Below are 25655 nucleotides of genomic sequence, written 5' to 3'. Positions count from 1 at the left end.
ACCCCAGTTTCACAGAGATGTTGTGGTCAACTGATGGTTTGGCTGGGATTACCAGGAGCTCCATCTTTGCAGTGATGGTGCATGTGGCCTTCAAAGGAAGTGTAATTGCAGAGAGAAGTGAATTTCCAGGTGTTGAAAGTAAATAGACCCCCCACCACAAGTTAGACAAGGTATGTGGGAGAAAGTGAAGTCAGCGGAGATGGCTGATGGAGAAGCAGTGTTGTGTGCTGAGATCCATGTTTTAGTCAAAGCCAAAGAGGCAGGAGTGAAGTCGCCAGTCACTTTCTTGACTACTGACCCACAGTTTGACAGAGAGAGTCACGGTATGAAGAAGTTTGGTTGCAATGGAGCACAGGCGCCTTGAAGTGCAATCCCGTGTGCAGATGAGCTTGTATTTTTGTCTTTCATGGACAATTGAAATGAACAGATGACACATGAAGATGATTTTTCGTCGTCTACCTTAAAAATGTAGTGTTGTAAAGTGTTGTCCTGTGTCCAGTAGGTGGCACTAAGACGCTGAGGAGCCTTCAGCCCGAATCACCAGAAGAAGGGAGGTCAGAGTTCATCGCCGCTAGTGTGTGGCTAGCATTCTGCGCTCGTTCTTTCAAAATGGCAAAACATCACCCTGACTTGATTTTTTGCAGGAAACAGGCTGGAGTTGGTAATGTTTCTGTTTCTTACATCTAGATTTAAAGGGTTCCTACATTAGTTTAATACCTATTTAATATATTTGTTTAAGGAACAAATGTGAAGCTAACAATACAGTGAGAATTGTTGCTAAGTTAGCGCTAAAATCATGTGAATGAATATTAGAATTTAAAAAGAAAGTTGTAGGCGATATATTTATTGGTTTAGATAGTAGTCAACGGCTTTACCAGATAGTGGCAGTATTGTTATAATTTTTATCCTTTTGCTGTTTTGTTGCACGTTTTCAGTTTGATCAAGTGTGAATTACATTTAATCTAATTTGATCTTTCCTTCCTTTGCAGCCATTGGAAGACTATGTGAAAAATGTAAGTTTTTGATTTAAATCTTTAACTTTATATAAATATATATATATATATATATATATATATATATATATATATATATATATATATATAACTTTTTGTTTTCATTGATTTTTTTTCTCTCCAAATATTAAGTTCATTTTAATATGTATTTGTTTTACAGATGTGGATAAAAGAAAATGAATCACTGTTTTATGTGCATACTAAATAAATGGCATCCAGGAGTAGAAATTGATTGTTAACAGTGTCATAAAAACATTTGATAACCGAACTAACATGAGCTCCGAGGCTGTTAAGTGAGACAAATATGACACAAGTTCTACAGTGTTGCGCTCTTTAACTCAACAGATGTCTATGTCTTTTCTTTTTAAGGTGATGGCAAATGCGTTATCTGTGACTCTTATGTCAGGCCTTGTACACTAGTTCGTATTTGTGATGAATGCAACTATGGCTCTTACCAAGGGCGCTGTGTTATTTGTGGAGGTCCTGGAGTATCTGATGCATACTACTGCAAAGAGTGCACCATCCAGGAGAAAGATGTGAGTAAATCTGCTCTACATTTGGTACTTAAGTATATATTTATATATTTTTTTTGTTTATATTGCCCAGTATCAGGATTTGTAATAGTATATTCAATTCTTCAGTCATTAGACAGCTGTTTAATCTCATACTGAATAAAATGTTAAACTGTTTTATTGTTACACAGAGGGATGGCTGCCCCAAGATCGTGAACCTCGGCAGCTCGAAGACTGACCTTTTCTATGAAAGAAAGAAATACGGCTTCAAGAAGAGGTGAAGAAACAGAGGGATGTTTTTGTCACTATTTTTTCCATGCAAGAGTTTTCCATTTTGTTAATCAGACTTGCTGTTACAATAAATTTTTTTAATTTGTGATGAATATTCTGTTCTGTTTGATTTGGTTCATCTGCGTACTTATAGTATTTACCTGGCTGTTGACTACACTTTCAAATGATTAAATGGTTGTAAGGATGAATATTTTATGACTACAAACCTTTGGACTCAGCAGCTGGAAGTAGTATAGAGATTTCAAAATGAGAGGCCTGGTGAGCTTATTTATGATTAAAAGTCCAGCATTTATGCATAAAATCTTCCTTATTATTTGTAATTTTGATACACAATAAACTCTGGTATTTCATTTGATTTAACTCTTGTGGCTTCGTCACAGGAAGAAAAGATACAGATTTTACTAGTATAAGCACAATCTTCTTATTGCTTTTCTTTAAGCACATTGTTGTATCAGCAAAATCCAACATTGAATCAGTCGTCAAATTGTATGTATCAAAATATATCAACATAAACCAGCTACAACGTGTGAATATATTGAATAAAACCTGTTTTTAACTTGGATCAGCCCTGGTCCAATTAAATAAAAGCAGGGCTGAACACAGGTTTTTATTAATACTGAGGTCCCAGAATCGAGATTGGTAGGGGGTTTGATATAAATATGTACATTTTCTTGAATTACATTTAGACATTTACATATGTTGTATTTTGCGGTCATTCTAAACGCATTTATTATTTGATCATGTCAAATCGCACATCAACAATTACGATTTCATCGCAGACGATATATATCGCACACACCTACCGCTGATGCATCTCAGATGAGAAGATCTGTTATCTTACAGTACCAAAAGCAGACTTACTATCAGTTAACGTTAACTATTTTACAACTTCTGGAAAAATACCGAGGTCCAGACACCGGGGACCTCAATGGTGGGTACGGCCTTGAGAAAAATAATCAATAAGTGATTGGAGATTGTACAGGCCTGCTAGTCATATGCTGTTCACAACCCTTTGGGAGTTGTATCTAAATGGTAGGTAGTCTTGACTGAAATGTGATCGTTCCTGAAGATCTACACAGAGTGGACAGCACCAAGAACGGCAGCATTCTTTTTCAGACAAAAGTTTATTTGGGTCAGCTCAGTAGATCTGCATATCTCTCCGCCTTCTTTAGCCACGCCCTCTTTGTGTTATGCAACTTTTTTTTTTTTGGACATCTGTCTGTTACAAAACACTCCTCTCCCATCTGAAATTTGAGTTTCTGTAACTCATAATTCTCGAGCATCAAATAATTTTTTTTTTATCAAATGCACTGTTACTTATAAAAAAATTGACATATCAGCAAGAAACATTTTTAAATTCTTTAATATGTACAACACAAAAAAGCAAGACACCGACAACATTTACAAGTCAAGAAATGCTTGATAAGACTTCAATCCTCGCAAAAGAACAGTAACAATTTGAAAAACATTCAAATTTGACAAAACAAAGCTTTACTGCAACAAAGTTGACATCTCATATATGCAACTGAGTTTTCTTCTAGTTCAACAGAAGAAACACGTCTTATCAGGAACAGTCACTATTCCTTTCAGAACAGTCTTCAAGCTCCATTGCATTTTATTGTCTTGTCCCTCATCTCACATCTCACTTTTCAGAAAGGAAGCTCGAGGAGAAATGACAAACCATAGAGCACTTAAAAAAAAAAGTCTCTACAGACCACAAATTTGTTTAAACACGAGTCATTCTGCGTTCGATCAAAGTTAGCTTTGGTCAAGATTATGTTACATATCAGTTTCACTTTCCACAAAACACATGATAAGGACACGTGAGTTTTGCATAATTAAACCTGGTTATAAACGTCAGCCAAACTTTCTTTGAACAACCATGAATGGAGGGCACAAGATGATAGGTTTCAAAATGACAGAGACAAGTTGCACAAAATATGAGCCTGAAAATCAGGAAAGCTGCAAGCAGGGGTCTGATGCCCTTCCGAGAGGTTTGAGTTTAGTTTCTGATATGTAACACTAGCGTCCTTTATAAACAAGCACTCTTCTGAGGACACTTATGGGTTCATATTAAACTATGAATGGTGTGGTTCACACTGCAAAGCCATTTTTGTAAAGTATTTGAAGTTATCTGAAAAAATATATATCATATGATACATATGAAAAAACTCCTATATCACCACTTCAAGCGTTTTGCTAAGTTCTAAGCAGATACAAGATCCGTCACATGTACAGTTCGTTATTACCGTACATAAACTGACCTGCACGAGTCCCAGAAATGGCAAACTACCACTATGAAGTAAACAAGTTTTGATTTTAGAAGATCTATTATGAAAGACACTATCGAAATATTTGTAGGTTTTGCAAATATACAGAGCACATATTTTCAGTTACAGGTTCTGCGGAATTCTAGCACTTACTGACAGTAATGACAAAACATTTACATTTCCTTTTTACAGTTTTGTTTTCATTTTTAGTTTTAATGTGATACATTCTCCCCTTATTTCAATAAAAGCCTTTTATTTCTCCTTTTGCAGGCAAAATGCACCACTTGGTACCCTGTACCAAATTTGCCAAAGGAAATTTTTTGAATTGATGTACTTGTTCAAAGAATTCGAAGATATACAAACTGAAGATACATAAGAAAGTAAATTGAAGTCAATGCCAGTGATTCTTTATGAATAAAGACCAGAGACTTCCAATGCAAATTATTTCACACTCTAAAACTACTTAGATATTATAAAACAAGAACAGGTAAGGAAAGGCCTCTTCTACACTGGTGCATTACAACAACAAAACACACTTTTAAAAGCTGTTGCTCTTTCAGTGCTTTTGCAATGAAGTAAGATTACACTGAAAGGGATATGCTGATATAAGTGACTGTTAAAGATTTAAGACCATCACTTAACTGTACAGTTTTAATCACATATTCACTTATCTCCAGTTTCCTCCTCTTCATTCCACACCATTATTAATTTTTTGCCTTTCAAAAATGCAAATAAATCAATAATTGTTTAGATGTCTTCAGTCGATGCACTTGAAAAAGAAGAGAGAAGGTTGTTAATCACCATATTGGTAAGAGTACAAATTTACCTTTAGGTGTTGCAGTGTTTTAATTCTGTGGGGCTCTTTTGATTATGTGTTTATATGCAAATTGTTTGTCCCTTACAGTGGTCCGTATGTGGCTTCATAGCGTGCCACAACGTTCTTGCAGCGCCCAAAGTCCTTGCGTAACTCTGCCACTTCCTGCCTCAGAGCAGAGTTCTCTCGCTCCAGAAAGGCTGCTCGTACTGTGATCTGATTCTCTTTCAGCCGCCGGGCTTCTCGTGAACGCTTGGCTGCAATGTTGTTCTTCTTCCTCCGATGCCAGTATTTCTCGTCCTGAAATAGTGAGAAAAATAAAACAACATCATTAAATCAAATGTTGGGGAACAAGTTTTCTTCTCTATTTTACGAATGGCACGGTTTTTTTTAAACACAATTGTTAATATCTTCTTACAGAACACGTTCACGTATTTGTTGACAAAGATTTCAGAACATCTCATTCTGACTTTACATTCAGGGTGTAACCGTATAATTAAGTTTTGGACCTCAGGCACAAAAACTTGCTTGCTGTTGTCGATTAGAGTCAAGTATACTGTTACACGATATTAAGGTAATATTTCAGACATTATGTTATTTTAGGGTCACTGAGATATTAATATAGTTAGTATTCATATTTTGAATTAGTTTTTACTTATCAATTTTCAGCTTTACATTTTCTTTGAAAGTATTAGAATACGGTTGTGTTTTGTCATCAGTTCTTTTTTAAATGTCTATATAGTATTCTTTATTTATTTGAGTACATTAAGTTAATATAATGCCTTAGCAAATAGCTAAAATAAACTAGATTTAAAGATATTTCAGGAAAAGTTTACTTTATTTCAATTAACAGTTTTTTGTTTTAATGGTTTTAGTTAATTATAATAACCCTGAGGAAGGTGCGACTGTGTGTTTACCTTCTGTTCCTCAGGCACAAGCACTTTCTTTGCCTTCTTGATCATAGGCTGAGGCTTCAGCTCCTCCTCGGAGAAGCGATGTTTGCGAGGGTCGAACAGTTCACCTCCAGGTATACTGGACAGCACAAGATCTGTGTGATCCGGCTCGAAGTTAATGTCTACCACAATATCGTCTGGATTAATGGGCTCTGGCGTCACACGGTCCTCATCTGTGGTGAGAAGTGAATTAGTGAATTCCAATAATGAAATAAAACCAAAATATAGTTTGGATTCATTGCTTTGATACTTTATTGCTATTTCAGTTCAATAGGTTTAAACATCACTGAATTGCTGTTGAGACTTTAAGTCAGATCTTCATGATAAACAGCGTGACTGTGTAATGGTTAAGTGTGTTGTGAGCGAAAGTACACAGTGTTCTGTTTTCTCTGCTGACCTGATTTGCTGTCTGTTGAGCTAGAGCTGGATGCCGTAATTGTGACCACTTCCTCCTCACACTGATCCAGTTCCATGAGTGGCATAAGAGAGATTTCTGCGGCGGTTTTACTAGCAGATGTCGTGGATGATCTTTCAGTCGTCGGCTGTAAGTTTTCTTCCTCTGGATCCTTTTTCTGACCCTCCTCTCCAGTGACAGGAATGCCATTCTCCATGAGAAACTCCTCCAGATCCATGTATTCCAGGTGGAAGGTCTCGCCATCATAGGGAATGGTCTTTTCCCAGATGGCAGGGGTTAAGGCAGCTGATGGTCCCATTCCACTGACCCCTTCAGAGTCAACATCCTCGAAGAGCTTCTCTTTATCATTTTCTGCCATTTAAAAACGCAGTTAGAAATTATAACAGATTTTTTTTTTTTATTTTTTTTTTGCAATCGCAAGTCTAAGCATCTAAACGTAATATGCATCAGAAAAACTAGGCAGAATAAACTGCAGATTTGGAAAATAAGACACTGTATCAAAGATCGGTTCTTGCGAAGAGATTCATTATTAAAGTGAATGAATGTTTTTATTTCAAATGTTACAGTTCAGTTTGTGACAGAAAAAAATCAGCATACAAAAACAAACATTTGTGAGCCAGACAATTAATGCAGCAGACAAACAAGCGCGCAGCCTTCAGAAGCTGTTCACACATGAGGGGCGGAGCTAATTTTGTGCATCTACATTAAACAGTGATAAAAAAAAATGTTTTTTTATTGTGACCCGGTTCTACTAACTCATGGAAAGATCTTGCGTTAAAAATTATTCATTCACGGAGTTCCACAGTTTTTGAGAATGTAACAGTGATATATTAAGTTCCTCGAACCACGTTATAAATAACACGATCTCTATTTACATAACGAGAAAAGCTTACTGGTCTGTTGTTATAATTAACATACATGATGCATTTGACAATAATTTAGCAGCACAGCGAGCACCGACCGCGAGCGCGCGACTGCTGCAGAGGCACTTACCGTCGTCGCCTTCTAGAAGATTCGGTGGCGGAATTTCCATTATATTCTTTAAAACTACTGGAAAAGCAGCTGGAGTATCAGTGCCTACGTCCAACGTGACGGAAACAGGGACCACGTCCATTTTGACCGACGCTTTCGTGCCGCGCGTAAGAACAGCGTAACTTTAAAGACAACCTGAAATCCCTAGTTTAACCTAGAAATAGATGTTAATCTTTTCAGTTTCTCGTGTACTCAAAAAAGAAAAATCTAATCTGAAATGACCTCGCCGGTTGACAACTCTCTATTCAGACTTCTGTGTTTGACCCGATTTTCCAGTTAGCTGCAGAAGTGTTTTATTATGCACGTAAACCGTGCCCCTTTGTAGGGGGTGGAAAGAAACGTTTTTTAAACGCTGATAGGTTGGTTGCGATGTCCTCCATGAATAATTAATTAGGCGTGACGACACAGAGGCGTGTCACTCTATGGTTAGTAGTACAGCAAGGGCTCGTCGACTCCACATTTGTTGACTCCACATTTGTTGTCGGTCAAAACGGTTTTATTTTCACAAATATATTAGAAAAATGTATCACGAGACCCAAATAGATACATTCATTACACTGAAACAGTGGGGCTTTAAGTGTGGGCATAAATTCCATATAAAGCTTTAAAATCGCATGCCTTTTGCACTTTTACCAATTCATTCCAAATAAAATCGCTTTAATAGTACGAGTGACCATAAAGGCCACTTTTTTTAAACTTAACTTAGTCAGCATTATTAATACAACAAGTATCAGGCATAACAACAAAAATATGCCTTGTCATTGTACCTAATTAGCTCATGTCTCGCGGGAGAACCGCTCGCCCGTATCGCATTCAGTCTCTCTGGTTAGGTTTTGGCACATGACCTCGCACGTGCACTCATGGCACGCACGGTTTACACACGGACCAATCACGAAGCAGCAAAAATATCGCGCCTTTCACGTGTAGAATCTTGCCTTGTTTACTGCAGGCGATATGAAATTTATGTTACTCGGTCATGTTTAATGCTTTATATTTTTTATGTCATATAGACAATAAGATACATTACAAATCAATGTAGCAATCAGAGACTGCAATGTAGACATATTTTTGTGTATTGTTTGCACATTTCATTTACGATTGCACCTTTAACATTTAAGAGGATTTAAGAAGATCTGCGTCATCACATTTACATTTTAAGTCCCAATTTCACGATTGTATTTAATACAAATGACAGAATCATACTGTCCCAGAATATTATTTTTCATAATTTCATAACTTAAGTTACTTGATTTAACTGAAATAAAAGTTCTAGTTCTACAGATTTAGTCAATTACTTGGTACCACAATAAATTAATTTTTGTCGTTTTTATAATGACAGTACGTTTGCCGCCAATGAAATGAAACTATACATAGGATAAATACATTGTATAATTTTGCTAAGTAAATAAATAAAGAATTTGATCTACTAAATGCATGTCGTAGTATCTACTGTCACAAGAACAATCCTGCATTATACCAATTGTGCAGACTGTACAGGGATTTCAGGTAAATTTGACTCTTCCAATTATCCTTTTTGAGCCAACAGTGAAATTTCTTACCGTTGTCATCAATCGAAGGGACAGAGAAAGGGTACTCGAGCAAGGCTTTGAACATTTCCGGAATTTCTGAAGACATTTCAAAACAGTATGAGTTTCTCAAGACCTGGGAAAAACTGGACACAGGAGACGCTAGATCAGAGCTTCCACTTCAAACGGTCTCTCACAAAAAATTTGATGCGCCACTAGATTCTCAAACTTTTTATCGCGAGTCACGTGGTCTGTCCTATTTACGAAGTTACTTAACTAGTCCCGCCTCAAATTTCCTTATTCCCACAGGGCTGAAGATTTTGACCAATCAATATCGTTTCAGTGAGCCTGTCAACGAGGCGCGGTAGTTTATTGGTCATTCTAGCTGCATGTATTCACTCCGCGAGCCAATAAGAATGAAGACAAGTTATCTAAGTTTAAAACATCTGCGTTTCAATGTTATGAAAGTCAGGGCAGAAGTTCAGTCCAGTTGCGTTATATCACGGTCATTCACTTTCCAGAGGCAAAGAGAGTCAGACCTTAATAAAATGTTTTTAAAATGTGATAATTAACTTCTGAATAAATAATAAATAATATTTCAGAATATGTACTGTATTCAGGTATTAACTGCATTCTTAATTATGCAGGTACAGTATACATCTGCCATCCTCTATATACTTTGACCTACGACATACTAACCAGAGGCAAAAAATTTTTTTATTAAAGGCTATCCCGGTATTGTTCACCCACTGTTTAATGAATACAGTCTGATCGGACAGACATTTGCCATGCTGCTTTTTGCATACTAGTCTTCACGCTAGTCAGGTTTTGAGGGAGGAGACTTCTCATTCTAGAGAGCATTTGATTGGATAAAAATATATGCAGTGCATTAAAGAGTGATCAACATTAGATACACGCTGTACATGTTAAATGCATTTCTTAAAATGATTTTTTTTTCATTGTTTAAGAGTACACTAGAACATAGATGACTTCAAAGCTATCAAGTTACAACTCTTATTTTAATGTCTTTGAAAAAAGCATTTCAGTGAAGGTCAATAACATCAGACACATTTTCTAAAACTTTTTGTCTATTTATTGTTAAACGCTTTCATGAGATTTGGTCCACTGGGATCAATATTTCACTTCCAACCAGGGAGAAAAGGGAGAAACAAAACAGACAAATGTAAAAATACAGTACAAAAAGAGGCATTGTTGTTTTTCCTTTTCATTTTTTTCAAAACCCTGATTTTTACTGGTTATCGAAGCAGGTGAAATATAAACCATCTCAACCTATACAATCCAACATTTGCTAAATCCCACTTTGTCTTTTTAGGCTGAACATGACTTATGAACATATTCCTGCTTTACACTTCGTCCAGAAAGTGTGCAACACAAAAGGTCATAAAAAAAAAAAAAAAAAAAAAAAACTACCTTGGTTTTGAGGTCCAAAGAGCCCAGAACTGTCCAGTTCTGTGATAAAATAAACAAATGAAGAATGAGGATGGGAGTAAATGACCATTACTGAAGCCAGTCAATGGCCAGCAGTACTAACCCATTGATATGAATATGATTGACTGCAAACTCCACCCCATGTCTGAACAACAGAGACTCTTAACAGTTTCTCGGCTCTCAGGTTGTGTTCTCTTTATCTCAACAGTTATGCACACAATCTCAGCATGATCATGTTCCTCAGAATATTTCAGACGAGAGTTATGCGCGAAACCAGCCTCCATTGTCAACCAGAGAACGTTTACAATACACTTCCCTCCCCTATTTCTTTAAACAAGTTGTCTAAAGGTGTATATATATCATTATACTGAAAGAGTAGGATTATTTGTTAAGGTATTTATAATGGTATATAAATGTATTGTATAAGGCGCTATGCAGACAAACATAAATATCCATGCATGCTTTGTGTTCCGTCACGGTACAGAGCTGTGAGGATCGAATCGAAACAATCATGAGCGTGGTGCAGAAGGAATTTGCTAAGGCATGATGTCTCTTCACTACAACTACTCTATAAACCCTCTTAAAAGAGATCCCAGGTTTCAGAAAACTGACAGTAACTAACACACATCACAAAAGCATGACACTCTAAATGTTAATGGTGTCACTTGCTTTTCATTGAGTTTAGGCTGAAAGAAAACAAAGATAACTACCCTAGGATCTCAATTCCTCTATTCTGGACAGCCCACAAAGCATACACAGACATAATTCACTGTTAAGTATTATATTCATACATGGATACATATATTTAAAGTGTTATACATAGCAATTAACATATACATATATCAATAGCATATAGGAAGATAGAAGTAGTCATAATGGCAATCATTATCATCACTGTCATCATCATAATAATAGTAGTAGTAATAATAATAATATGATCCCTCGGTAAAGCGTACTAGGTCACTCCAGAACGTCCCTCTCAATCTCCATACAAGCTGGAATCTGTTACCAGGGCAAATCTGCTCCTTCACAACTCATTTAAACCCTGAAATTCAATGTAAAATTACAACCCTGATTCTATTTTCTATAACAAACTATCTCAGGGTGATTTGATTACCTTTCTATAGCATTTATAGGCAGTTTGAGACAGCACATTCTCATCTAGACCTCACAAATCGGACAATTCTGGAATGACTCACAAGAAGAAAAAAAAAATCACTAACCATCTAATCAGCAATACATGTCATATAGCATAGCTCAATAACAAGAAGTTCTATGTAATCAATACAAGGTAAGGTTATACTTAAGCTTAACTGCTAAGTTATCAATAATCCTTATTAGTATGCCAATATAGTAGATATATTTGTGTGTGTGTGTGTTTGTGTACATATTTATATATATATCATGTCTGAAAGTAAGGACAAGGCGTACTAAGGGTAGCACTGCATGTCTTGACATTATATTATGAATATAACTACAAATAGGCAGGGCAAATACAGCTCTTTTGCTTATATTCTTGTATATCCATTCATGCTCTTAATATGAAATCAATAAACAGTACATATGGAGAACTAATGAGCTACTGGCCCACGTTGAACTGTGGCAAACAAAGAGTCTCTTAATAGCATGTTTATGGGTGTCACAGATTATGCACTTCAAATTCCAATCTATTTGCCTGAATGAACAAACACGGAAGCATCTTCCAACCGCCAAACACTCGATCAAAGAATAAAATTATAATAACACAAAGTGTATTTTCAGTCTAAATACTCGGATCACTCAAGACTGCAAACAGCCCTTGTGGGCATTCTACCCTCTTCTTTATCAAGCACTGCCAAACTCAACTCAGTGCAAATGGGAAGAATGAGGAAATGACTGCATACCAGTACAAGATCTGTGACTGGCATTTTGCGAGTTGGGGTGGTTTTTACTTTGTTAGTCCGTTATTAATTGCCTTGGTGTATTAAATACATTCGACATCTGAACAAATCTCAAATTTCTTGTAAATGGCCACTTTTGGCTGTACATTCAAACTCTTCTACCAATATGGCAGGAACAGTTAAGCACCGCTTCACAACTTCAGACAAAATCATCAATCTGCCACCTGCCACTACATACTTGACTATAACACGAGTGGCCTTCATGACAGGTGCATTGATTTGATACGGGGACAACATGTCTGTTTTGGTTTTGAGTTAAAAAAGCACTATGGGAATAGATCTTCAACTCCTAAGAAATGTGTTTAGGGAACATAAAAACAAACGGCCCTTTTTTGAGTTAGCTGTAAAAGTACCAGTGTGCACTCACATACACCCTATAATACTGTGCCAAGTGTCATGACAGTGAGAGGACAAATGTTTTGATAATTGGGGTATGTGGGATGTGTGTATGTGGCAACAATCACTGTATTAGTCCTATAGTCAAGCACTCTGCCCTGAAGGGCAGCAGAGTCTGGTACTTCCCGGAGTGGCACTGAAAGAGTGAGAAAGCGCCTTAGAAGCTGACATCTGATCAGGAAGACTCATCCAGACCGCCTGTAACCACACACTTTCAGGCCCAGGTCACAGATCCCCTCCACCACCAGACATCCGTCGCCCGACCTGTCAAAGAGAGCACAGATAACACAGTTTAAAAAAAAAAAAAAAAAGAGCTTTTCACTTATTCCAAACAAATCACTTTCTTCTGCAGCCACCCACCATTGACTCAGAATAGTCAGTTGGCGTGGCAATCTGTTTTTCTTCTGGGGGTGGAGTCATGAGGGTGTCTTCTGCACGCCGGTTTTGATTGGTCAATGAAAGCCACATCTCGTACATCTGCTGCATGTCTCTCACTTAGAGTGCACAAAGATACGCAGATTGTATTAAAACACATTAATGGATTAAGGGAACATCACTGAATCACACCCACAAAAATGCATTAGAAAAATAAGGAAGGAAATGGATTCTCACAGCTGTTGTTTTTCATATAGGTCCACACATCCCGCTCCTCCAAACTGTGTGCAAAAGAACAGTTCCCAATATAGTGGCACTTCTTCTGTTTCATGACATGAACACACATCTGCAAACACAAATGGAGAGTAAAAAACAAACCAAAAAAAACCTATGAGTGTAGATGTGTAGAAATTGTAACAATACTCAAATTTCTCAATTAATTTAAGTAATATTAAATGGGAAACAATGAACAAAACTTCTGTTGTGAGCTATTAAACATCATTTAAACTTTTATAGTTTATTTTGAGATTTGTTTGCCAGGAACTCTTTCTAGTTCAAACCCCTTAAAAAGATCCGTTTATGAATTCTAACACTAGTAAAGATGTACATGCAATTTCTAGTAACTCATCGGTTAGCTGAAAAAAAAAAAAAAAAAAACTCTAGAGGGGATCTAATTTATGGTGACCTAAATTATATACATTTTTATTAAATAAAACCATATGTACTATAGCATTCAGCTTTACGTTTCATTACAGGTGCAGCAGGACTCACCAGTACACTCTGTATGAAACTGTACAATGGTCCTCCCTCTCCCTCAGAAGGAAAATCAATTTATTGATTTTTATTGCTAGAGCACTAATGGGTAAATTACCCATCTATATTTCAAATTTGCTTATTTACCAAAATAGGGTTTACAGGACAAGGTTGTCAAAGAAAATACTACTAATTACTCCAACAACAAAAAAAGCCATTGGTAAAAAAGCTCTCTCTTCATTTGCACCAAATGCCTGGAATGAACTCTAAAACACTTTAAATCTAGTATCACTTCGATCTATTAATACTTTGAAAAAACTTTTATCTCATTTACCTGTACTCTATAAATTAAATTATATTTCATTACATTCCTGTATGTCTGAAGAAATCTCTTGTGCAAACTAGTTATGAGAGGTGTTTAAATAATTATAATTCAACACAAATTAGAGTAGAAACAACCCTCTAGGCACACCTTGGCAATATAATAGCCATTGGCTAGTAAATGTTTTAGTTTACTATACTATTTTACACACACAGATATACACAAACACATGCATATAAATTTTTTTTGTTTCCACCAAATCAGCTTCAAAGCTTCTTAAATGTGACCCTGGATCATAAAACCAGTCATAAACAGCATAGGTATATACACAGCAACAGCCAAAAATACATTGAATGGGTCAAAATTATAGATTTGTCTTCCATACCAAAAATCATTAGGATATTAAGTAAAGATCATGTTCCATTAATATATTTTGTAGATGTCCTAACATATATATATATATATAAGTATTTTCATTATTAATATGCATTTGGACAACTATTCTTAATATTTAGATTTTTTTGCAGATTTTCAAATAGTTGTATCTGGGCCAAATATTATCCTAACAAACCATACATCCATGGAATGTTTATTTAGCTTATTTTATTCAGCTTTCAGATGATTTCAGTTTTTAAAAATGGACCCTTATGAGAAACCACAATATCCTCTGTTTGTTCCTAGAATCTGAATACTTTGAAATGAACTCTTATCTTGACAGAATTATTAATAATTATATCATTACACTTCATAAAATAACTGCCTTATGTGCAATTTAAATGTAAACTCGGTTCATCCAAGCATTGATGATTATATCTACACATAAAAAGTAATTGAACAGCAGTTCATTTAATAGTTTTGAAGTTAACAGCATTAGTTGGTAGTCTCTTTACCTGAAATATCTACAAATCGAATCTATAACTTATGAATTAGAATCAAATTGTGAAATCTGTAAGAAAGGATTGACTTACATCATACTGTTGGGGGTAGGTACGGGAAAATGGGAGCGGTCGCACGACCACCCACTTTTTCTTCTCAAACGATTTCACTAGCAACACCCTGCGCTCTTTTGTCCAGCTGGAGAGAAGAATAGACAAAGCAAATCATTATCGACCTCAGGCAAAGCTGCTGTCTGCTGTGTCCAATAAAAGAAGTCACATTACAACTGTTCCAGTAAACATTCCAGGTAGGTTAATTTTTAATGAGCACATATTGTGCATCCCGGTGGTAAGATGATGCCTGCATGAATAAGGGAAGCTAACCTGTGCCTGGCTTTGGCAGTGCAGTACTTCAGTGATTTGTCTGGCTCGTTGACCTGACCCTCCCTCCAACACTGTCCACACACAAACTTCATCTTCAGATTCAAGCCGCGCCCTCGACCGCATCCCACAAGTCCTCCTCCACCTCCTCCGGTGCTTCCACCGCCGATGCCATCTCCTGCTCCAGAGACCACTGCACTACTGCTGACAGCACTGCTGCTGCTCCCGCTGGGCTGGTGGGGGCCGAGCATGGGCTGGAGACGGCGGGTGAAAAAGAAATTTTATTAGACTTAAAACAACAGAATTTACATCCAATTTAATCTGCAGCAGGGCCAATCAAATAAAAGAATGCAGCACAGTGTTCCTCACCTTCTGTCTCTGTGCATTCTGTTCCAATCGGTGCCAGTGTCTCTTAGACTCTTGCACCATCTCCTCATGGGTAATACCTGCCCCAACACAAATCACAAGCAAATTTTTAGTTTTTAACCATCAGTTGCTTTCAATCGTCTGTGTCAAAGGCAGTAATGAACCAGAGCGTGGAGCCAAAAAAAGAAACAAAAAAATGACAGTAATAACTACGGTTTAAACATTTGGGATCATTAAGACACCTTTTTCGAAACCGGTCTCTTCTGTTCATAAAAACTGAACATTAATATTGTAACATATTATTACGGACTAAACAATGATTTATTCCTGTGATAGCAAAGCTGTATTTTAATCATCCACATAACATTTCTTATTATTGTCCAAGTTGAAAACAGTTTTTTTGCTTAATATATGTGTGAATCTTTTTATAATTCTTTGATAAAAAAAAAAAAAGCATTTATTTGAAACATTATAAATGCATTTACTTTTGCTCAATTTAATGCATCCATGCAGAGTATTATTTTCTTTAAAAGAAACAAAAAAAAGAAAAAAAAAAAGAAAAAGGAAAATCTAAAAAATAATCTTACTGACCCCAACATTGGAATGGAAGTGGATTTCATAATTTTTTTTTTTTTTCAAATTAATCAAAAGCTTTCTTAAATGGATAGAACACATTTCAAGATTATAAAGCAAAATAACAGACTGCAGTGTGTGTGCATGCATACAAACATTATTATAGTGTGTCTTATGTACCTGTGTCCTGCTGAAGCACCCAACACTTGAGTTCTATGACTGAATGTGCAAAGGAGCAACTGTCCTCCCGCTGGCAGCCATATCGCACCTCATGGCGGCACACATCAAACTGGCAGAGTGGATGAAGTGGGCGTACTTTACTGTAGCGCACGTTTGCGGAGCGAACCACGTGCACCAGGCACCTGTCCGGTTAGACAGCATCATAAGACACAAACGTATTGAGGTATGAGAGGTGATATGATGCAACAGCTGCTCAAGTGCTGCAAAATCATATTAGTGATACAAGTCTCAATGCAGCGTGGGACTCACTTGTTATCATCAAAGGGATGTCGTGCAGTGAGGTTGGAACACACAGCGAGATTCTCCTTGCTTCGTTTGCTAATGATACGAGGCTTACTGTCAAAACATTCCTACAGGAAACCAGAGGCCAGAATAACCAGTTAAACGACACATCAAAACAAGAATGTAACATTTCAAGCTGTGAGACTGGCATTAAATATGAAGGTGCACATTACCTCACAGAGGAACATAAACATGCCCATATGGAGCTGAAGGAGACGGGTGACACTGAGGGCGCGTCGTTCATTGGTGCCCAGAGGGTCAAACAGAAGCTCACGACTTAGAGCTCCCTTCCTCTCTTGTGTCCAAACATCAATCTCCTCCTGGCAATAGGCAAAAGTGCAGTTTTCACCATACTGGCACTCCTGACGGTCTTGTACCTCTGCAAAGAGAGAATGACCAATGAGCTTAATTATTCAATTATTTCATTATTAAAATTATAAAGTACTTATGTAAAATTATTACACTTTAAAGTAAACATTAAACATGAACACACAGGCTATTTTTAATATAACAGAGTGCAATGTGACAAAATATTTTAGAGCCAAGCAAACCAGCATTCCATATTTTTATTTTTTTCTAAGGATTTTCTATACTTTAAAATGGTCTATTTTTTTTTTTTTTTTAGGTTTTTCCTATATACAAAGACCCTTTAATGTCTTCTGCTGCCCCATACAAACAATTACACCAGTAAAACAACAGCTTTGATTGTATTTACAGTGTGCAATATAATACGTTCAATCTGTGAGTTAGGAGTAGTGAAGAGGACTCCTAAGTCACTAAGACCAAATCTAAAATATCCTAAAATGGCGGTTGCCAGCAATCTGCCAGCTTTGGTTTGGAGGTTATCCCAACTCCAAATGTTTGATTATATCCTTAATAAATAGCTGCTCTCACGTCCAGTTTGGTTTTCTTTCATGTTTGCATGTCTTACTATTAGCCATGACTATTTTGCTAATTAAAAGGCTGTTTAAAAAAAAAAATCCTCATGAAGTGACAGAATCACATGGTTCATGATGGACAAATCATTAACGGCTGGTCTATGTGGTAATATTACATTGGGCAAGAGATCTATATGCTCACCTAACATTTATCGACCTCAAATATGGCTTATCATCCGAGATACGTATGTAGTAGCAACTTTACATGATGGCAGCTTAGTCTAATGTTAGCCTAGAAAAAAGTGTGCATGTTTGTGCGGAGTGTGGAAGCTGAACAGTGGCGCGTTTGGGCTACTGCGTGACAGATGGAGGCACCACTGCGATCATTTGCTCTTAAAATACTTTGTAATTTTTGTTCATACAGATAAGAGTAATGCATCTTTTGTATCTGCAAAGACTCTACGTTTATTTGTGCACACTCAGAATAGCAACTAAAGGTTGCGCATTTGTAAAATAAAGCAAACATGATGCCATCTTGGACCGTGAACTTGAGCATGTCACTTCAAAAATCTGTGTATGCTTATATTACCAATATACCAATTCAAATAGAAAAACAAATATTCTCACATTATGTAATCTATATGAAACATGCATACAGGTCCCGCGGAGATGAGTCACTGTCGCAGACTTCATCGCTTAAACCAAAATCAGTAAGCACTAGTGTAACAAATTACGATGTTACAACAAATTAAAATGTTAATTCAGTGTACTTGCAGTTTTTCCTAACAAATTCATAATTATTATATTTGCCAGTGTGCTGTGGCAAGCCTTTTGTTTTGAGTGCTTATTAGGCTATGTAGGCAAAGGCTCATTATGATGATTTATATGGTTTATTAATAAAAGTGTGACTAATAGTCATTAGTCAACTAATGCTTAAAATGAACGACTTCTAGCAGATCAGAAAAATCTTTAGTCGAGGGCAGCCCTAATGCATATTGACTACTTGTTTATGAGAGGTATACACATAAGAGGCTGACAATTAGCTGAATATAAAGCCTACTTGTTTAATTAGTGTCACTAAGCCTGCATTTTAAAATCTTTATTTGAATGTGGCAGCTTAATATTTCACTCTACAATATTTCTATGAATAAATGACAGACTATCAGCCAATAACTGTGTGCATAGTAAGTATGCTGACATCATCCATAGCAACCAAGTCAACCCCACCCTTACTCTTGGCTTAAGACTTCTCAGGCTCGAATCTCAGGCCAGCAATAACAAGACTGAGGTGCCCTTGAGCAAGGCACTGAACCCCCAAATGCTCCCCGGGCGCCGCAGCATAAATGGCTGCCCACTGCTCCGGGTGTGTGTTCGCAGTGTGTGTGTGTGTGTTTTCACTGCCATTTTTTATTTTGTACTCTTCTCTGAGCTTTTTATTTTTTTAAGAAGTAATGGTCTTTTTTCTGTCCTGTTAGGTGTGGCAGATTATAGACTTGGAAGTAAATGCCCACTGCTATGCCTGGCTAACAGTTTTGCCGTTTTTCACAGATGGACGCTGCTATGATTTAGGTTAAAAATGCATAAATACTACATACATTTCAATAGATTTACAAAGGTGGGCATTTGTGATGACGTGAACAAAGGACCAAGTTCTTACTGACGTGGTCTGTAACTTCATTAAAAACAAAGTTCATCCACTCTTTCGTAATCTTGGGACCTCTTTAGTTTCTACAATTCTTCAATAAATATAGAGCCGTACCTTTGCAAAGAACAAACGCCCCAAGAAAGTTATTACGAGCAGGACGGGGTCGCACCCTCTTCCAGGTGAGGTCATCTGTGGATTTGAGGCGGCAGAGCAGCACATCTCTCTTACAGCGATGTGCAGCATCAGGTTGATAATGGTAGTCCATGACCCGTGGCCCTTATTTTGAAAAGATTCACTTTTTTTCAGACAGGTACAACGTTTAAGAATAGTTAATATGTATCTTATTTTTCATATCACATAGTTAAGAGGTACAGTACCTATGCGACTGTAGCAAGCATTACAGGCCTGTCTGAAATCATGCGTGGCAGCCAGTGGGTTTCGTGACAGCAGAGAAAGGTTGGTACCAACTGGTCCATTCTGCTGGAAGCAAGAAGTATTCTCTGACTAGGTGAGGGCAAACCATTTTTTTTGTTTACAAACATTTTAATTTATATAGTCAGGATTGAGACTATGAGCTAAAACTGAGCAGTTTATAAGTCCAGATCAGTTAAAACTCACTGCACTGGAGGCACTGTGATTCCGCAAACTGGGGATGAAACTGTGAGAGATTCGTCCACCTAAGATTTAAAAAGAAAGGATAAACATGCTTGAGTTCTCAATATTAAGTTAATGTCAGGTCAAGACATTTTATGTATCATTTAAATACAGGTATGCAGTCAGTAAGGTTTTATTAATACTTTTCAAAGAAGTCTCATATGCTAAATAAAAGCTTTCAGTTCATCACTCGGTAGTGTGTTGAACGGTAGTGTGCATCACATTCCAAGTTAAAACCCTCACCAGGAAGTGTGTACTCTGAGAGGGAATCCAGTCCTCCGGTGCTTAATGATCCAGACCCCCCCTTCCCAGCAGCATCTCTAGCTCCCGAGCTAAAGGAGCCGAGGGAGTCCATCGTCTGAGAAGAGGCTTCGCTTTGACCTAGAACTGAGGAGGACTCCAGAGGCGGGAGCGGACTGAGATCAGAGTTGAAATATGGAGTCGATAGCTGAGCAGAGGATGCTGGGAGACCTGGAGAATATGGAGGCCTCAATCCCACAGCAGTGTTTGGTAGATTAGTAGGAATAGCCCCTTGAACTGGGTTCTGATTAATAAAATAAGAAAAATCAGTGCCTCTACATTGATCACTCTGGTATTGAGCAACTATGTTCCACTGTCCCTCCCTACAGCTCTCCATTTCACTCACCACACTGACCTCAGCTCCTTTAGGAAGACTTTCCAGCAAGGTGTCCAGACATGAGGTGTCCTCATTCATCACACATTCCCCCATGTGTTCAGATACAGGCACAGAGTACGGCACCCGCGCTGAGGGCTCCAGGCTTGGGCTTTCTGGCATGTCTTGGGGCACAACTGGGCTCAGTGAGGGCATCTGTGGGTCATCACTTACTGGGATCGGTGTAGCCAGAGGAGCAGGGATGCACTGGGCACTCGTTAAATCTGTGGGATAATGATAAGAACATTGAATCACCCAATTCATTTTTGCTTAATGAAAAATCAATAATGCACATTGGATTATTTTTTTTTATATATATTATGTATATACCCGATCCAATATCAGTCAAAGACTCAAGGCCATTTGATGAGGTCTGAAAAGAACGAACAAGGAGCTTTGTTAATGTAAGCCAAACCATGCAATCCTCAATTTACAAAATAGCTTTTATTTTATTCAACAATTTTATGACCAACAGAGGTAAGGTCTGGTTTTGTAAAACTTGCCTCCCCTGTAGGAGAATTAGTTTCTCCATTGCTGTCTGCCGCAGCTGTTGTAGAATCAAGCTGAAATATGAATGTGTGATATGTTGGGTTGAGTACAACTACATAAACTGAATATTTTATCCTAACAACCTAGAAGACAAACCTGTGGGCTGACGTATGCTTTGCGGATTTTTAAACCAAGTTTGTTAGCTAGATCCTGAGCAAGCTCACTGACTTGCCGGTCCTGTGTAAAATAGATCAAGCAACACGTTTTGTTAGTTAAGCATTACATGAACTGGCAAGACAAGTCATACAAATCTCTATGCATATAATAGATCAAATTATATATATACACTAGCGTACAAAAGTTTGGTGTCGATAAGTTTTTTTATGTTTTTGAGAGAAGTCTTGCTCAGAAAAGCTACATTTAATAAAAACACAGTAAAAACAGTAATATTGTAAAATATTATCACAATATCATCATAGTTTATTCCTGTTATGCTAAAGCTGAATTTCCAGCAGCCATTACTGTAGCTTTCAGTGTCACACGATCCTTCAGAAAACCTTCTAATATGCCTATTCGGTTCTCAAGAATCATTTTGTATTATCATCAATGTTGAAAACAGTTGTGCTGCTTAATATTTTTGTAGAAATCAAGACATTTTATTCAGGATTCTCTGATTAGAACGTTCAATTAAACAGTATTTATTTGAAAATAAAATATTTTGTAAAATTATAAATGTCTATACTGTCACTTTTGATTAATGCATCCTTGCTAAATAAAAGCATTCAAAAAAATGTTTTTAAATAGAAATACAAATTGCAGATTAAAGTGCCATTCATTCGGCATATAAAAACATACATGAGGAGCAGTTAAGAGGCATCCGGTGCCACACTCATAAGCCTCTCTGAGTCTGCCCAGCTCCCTCAAACAAAGTGCCTTCCTGTAGAGTGCCCTGCGACTGCCCTCCGACACACACAGTGCACTATCACAGTCCTGCACGCCCCGCTCGTACTCCCCCTAAACATAAAATACAAGAGAAGGCAGATTTGAAGACATTGTCTTTGCAACACTAACTGTTGAATTACTACATAACTGAATGAACACATACTGAATTCCATTACATCCTCAGTTTACAATGACAGATTTAAATGGAAACCAATTGACCAATACAAATCTAACTTACCAGACTATAATGTGCAGCTGCCCGGTTCACATAAAGGCTCTCTAACAGCTCCGGGGGAATGACCAGTGCTTCAGACTGAGCATAGCGAGCTACATTCACACCCTCGCTGTAATGGATGGCTGCCTGTCTCCACTCTCCATTGCGATACACTGCGTTACCTTCATCCAGCAAATTACATACTAGCTGAGTCAGGAATGCCTGAGGAAAGGAAGCAAGAGAGTTTCTATTTAAATGAAGCTCATGAAATACAAGAAATATGGATTATATAGGAGGGGTCATTTTTCTTCAGCGATATCACATATAAACCATACCTCATAACTTTCAGGTTCAGGGAAAGGCAAAGATGACCTGTGGAAAAAAAAAGAAAAATACATTTAGCAATTTTGGGATGATTAACATCAACACAGTAGAGGCGAAGCAGTTGATGTTTTATCTGAATTATGGAGATGCAGCACAAACACTTACTGAATGAATCCCAAAGCTTTCTGGATTTCTTCCTTACGCTTTTGTCGTTCCAGATCCATAGCTGTAACAGATCACAACAAATAAGATACATTTGAAACATTTTACTACATTTCAACAAAACCTAACGTATAATGAAAAATAAAAACACACACTTAACTGTAACTGATTTTACAAAAGGATAAAACCACAAAATGTTAAGTGAAAGCATCTCATTTATATGTGTTTAACATAAGTAACAATTGAAACTGATATACTACTGTATAAAATGTAGTAACGTTAGTAGTAAATGTAGTTGCCGTAATAAGTCAGGAAAAGACTAAAGATTAAAACATTTATAGAAATAACTGAACACACTTAAGTAATTCAAAACATAATTATATGCACAAACAGTTGATATTGTATATATATCATTTTTGAGGCCTAAACTTTGAGATAAGCGACTCGGAGCACATCCCCGGGCTCGCATAGAAAAAAACACCCACTAATGCAACTCTCTCCGGACTTCAGAAAACAAAATCAAATACCAGCAACCCTTTAGTCGTGCTTGAAACACTCCTAAATATAAAATTAAAATATATTACATTTTACCAACTTGACGTTTAAAGAGGCTAGCAGTAAAACACACTATTGAGAAAGTTAACTTGCACGGGCCTCGGGTTAGCTTTAGCTTTAATGCTATCCAGCGGTCGGCTAACCCGCTGATGCTGTCAACTTCAGGTTTGTTTACACCAGTTAATATCAATGAGTTTTATATGCTGACACAAAACAGTTCCAACAAACATTCAAAACATATTCCTAGAGTATAATCTTTTATAATTAAATTCTAACGGAGCTTTTATACAAAATACTGTATAAAAATCTCTTGAAAATTCTCTTGGTAGCCAATTAGCAAGCTACATTTCGCGAACTGCTGCAGCAGGGACGCGTTTAGAGACTGGGATGTAACACCAGACGATAAAGTAAACACTAGAGAGAGCTGGTTATTAAAATTGTATATAAAAGCTAGTCTTTTTTTTAAGAAGTCAAACTAAAACAGAACCAAATTAGAAGGACATTCAACCCACCTTAGACTTCAGATCTTCTCTTCCACCAGGAACTGTTTGTTAATGCAACAAATCCCTTTAACTATCAGGTAAAAGGTTTGCGTGTTTTATTCCTTCAGAATCATACTTTTAATAATTAATTCGCCTGTCAAAAATCAACGGACAGAGCACGTGCAACTTAAATCGTTTCCCCCAGGTTGAGCTCAAACTGAACTAAAGCGTCCAGGCTGTGAGGTCCTAAAGGCAGAGAGATGGAGACTTTTTTCTGTTTTTCAAGAGGAGCATTCAGCCACTAGAGGCAAGGGTGACTTCCTTTACAATAACTTGGCAACTCTTTCATAAGGCGAACCCAAAACTCTAGCTTTCTTTATCATTAATAATAATAATAATAATAATAATACAATTAATACAGGTACAAATGTGAGTCTCTGGTCTGGAGAACAATTGTTTATATGGATATAGCGTTCTTATTTATCTGTATTAGAATTGTTTTAGCTTTTAGTTCATAGAAAAAATAAATAAATCAGTTAAATAAATTATGTATATTTTTGACTAAATACTAAATAATAACAGTAGCTGAAACTGTATCACATCAATATAAGGAAATAAATAAACATAATGATTTTCTGTTTATCATAGCTAATAGCTTTAAATCAGATTTAAGTTATTTTCCAAGTATTTGTACTATATGTTTTTAGTGATCATGTTTAGTGATTTAAAATGATTGCATATCCTATATGGAGCCTGTATTAATATATTATTCACGAAACGGAGCTCGTTCAGCATGTCATTAAGCATTCAAAATTATTTTAGCTTAATGACAGTGGAAGAAGGTCAACGTTTTACAAAGCAACTGCACTATATACATCTAGATGTGCATTTATATGTGATATGAGAAATATCACAGGAGTATTATTGTTATTATTATTTGACATTTTAGAGCGTGTCAGAGGGCTGCCCTTACATGAATATGTCCAGATTTTAACCTCATGCATGGAAACCTTTTCAAGAAAGATCAAAGCATAAAGTAATCATAACAGTGGTGTGATTTTTTCCTTTTTTCTTTCCTTTTAACATTCACCCTCAAGTTAAAATATGCTTAAATATGTCATATTTAAGTTTATGGTAGTTTTTGGAAATGTACTTTTAACTTACAATTAAAATTGAACTTCCAGTGTATTTTCATCAACAGTTAAAATTTTTTCAATTCCTTCTTGGGTTTTCAGTCTATCTGAAGTTGATTTACAAATTCATGAATGTATTCAAAAAGAACAGAATGACAATAATATCAAGAGCTACAGTATACATTAGAATATATCCGGACAGTTTATTATGCCTTAAAACATCAGGTTGTGTACAAAATACCTTTGACTAAAAACATCTGCTGAATTAAACAAAATGTCATCAGGTTATATAAAATCAGCTAAAGCTCACTTTAGGCTAGTGACAATGCCCCTGAATTTTCGAGATACCCCTACCGGAGGTAGAACTAAACCCAACAATGTTTTTCCTATCTCTAAGGTCTCCCATATATGAAATGGATTCTTGGCTAAAAATATTTTACTGCTAAGATTGTTAAATTAACAGATATTGTTATACACCCCAAAATCAATAAAGGACTAAAATATAGCCTGTCCGTATGGGAGTTAAGGCATATAAACTAATGCAGATCAATCACACAAGCTCTGAGAGCTTTGAAACTTGACATGTTTGTAGTCAGGAAGTTGATTCAACTACTAGAAAAGACTGGATGTGAATATCTTGATGTATGGAATAAATAGACACATGTAAACATATATCTAAAATAAGCAGACATGCACAAATTTTATATCTATGCAGAATGTTTTCGT

At 36.7% G+C, this 25655-nt stretch overlaps 3 protein-coding genes across 7 annotated transcripts; 1 reads left to right on the top strand and 2 right to left on the bottom strand.

Moving 5' to 3' along the window:
* Positions 1-513: 513 nt before the first annotated feature.
* LOC113056045 (PHD finger-like domain-containing protein 5A) lies at positions 514-1908 on the top strand. Its single transcript, XM_026222503.1, has 4 exons — positions 514-661; positions 990-1013; positions 1383-1549; positions 1717-1908. The coding sequence occupies exons 1-4, from the start codon at positions 610-612 to the stop codon at positions 1804-1806; spliced, it is 333 nt and encodes a 110-aa protein (XP_026078288.1). The 5' UTR covers positions 514-609; the 3' UTR covers positions 1807-1908.
* A 1254-nt stretch (positions 1909-3162) lies between these two features.
* LOC113056043 (thyrotroph embryonic factor-like) lies at positions 3163-9084 on the bottom strand. Of its 2 annotated transcripts, none has more exons than XM_026222502.1 (5): positions 8860-9084; positions 6251-6619; positions 5818-6026; positions 4989-5200; positions 3163-4855 (listed from the first exon to the last, which is right to left on the bottom strand). In XM_026222502.1, the coding sequence occupies exons 1-5, from the start codon at positions 8933-8935 to the stop codon at positions 4834-4836; spliced, it is 888 nt and encodes a 295-aa protein (XP_026078287.1). In that variant the 5' UTR covers positions 8936-9084; the 3' UTR covers positions 3163-4833. The 2 variants fall into 2 exon arrangements, with proteins under 2 accessions (XP_026078287.1, XP_026078286.1); XM_026222501.1 differs by lacking the exon at positions 8860-9084 and adding an exon at positions 7262-8513.
* An 817-nt stretch (positions 9085-9901) lies between these two features.
* Positions 9902-24074, bottom strand: LOC113056042 (zinc finger CCCH domain-containing protein 7B-like). Of its 4 annotated transcripts, none has more exons than XM_026222497.1 (22): positions 23827-24074; positions 22763-22823; positions 22609-22645; positions 22298-22495; positions 21973-22131; positions 21274-21354; positions 21132-21191; positions 20959-21001; positions 20602-20852; positions 20199-20499; positions 19920-19978; positions 19679-19781; positions 19416-19577; positions 16952-17157; positions 16746-16846; positions 16437-16618; positions 15687-15763; positions 15321-15571; positions 15030-15135; positions 13224-13332; positions 12972-13105; positions 9902-12875 (listed from the first exon to the last, which is right to left on the bottom strand). In XM_026222497.1, the coding sequence occupies exons 2-22, from the start codon at positions 22819-22821 to the stop codon at positions 12837-12839; spliced, it is 2718 nt and encodes a 905-aa protein (XP_026078282.1). In that variant the 5' UTR covers positions 22822-22823; positions 23827-24074; the 3' UTR covers positions 9902-12836. The 4 variants fall into 4 exon arrangements, with proteins under 4 accessions (XP_026078282.1, XP_026078283.1, XP_026078284.1 ...); XM_026222498.1 differs by having other exon boundaries at positions 19679-19778; XM_026222499.1 differs by having other exon boundaries at positions 20611-20852.
* Positions 24075-25655: the final 1581 nt, after the last annotated feature.

Source organism: Carassius auratus, chromosome 37 (assembly GCF_003368295.1).
Source record: "Carassius auratus strain Wakin chromosome 37, ASM336829v1, whole genome shotgun sequence".
Taxonomy (NCBI): Eukaryota; Metazoa; Chordata; class Actinopteri; order Cypriniformes; family Cyprinidae; genus Carassius; species Carassius auratus.
Note: the sequence above shows the minus strand (reverse complement) of the source record. Positions and strands in the feature narration are given on the sequence as shown.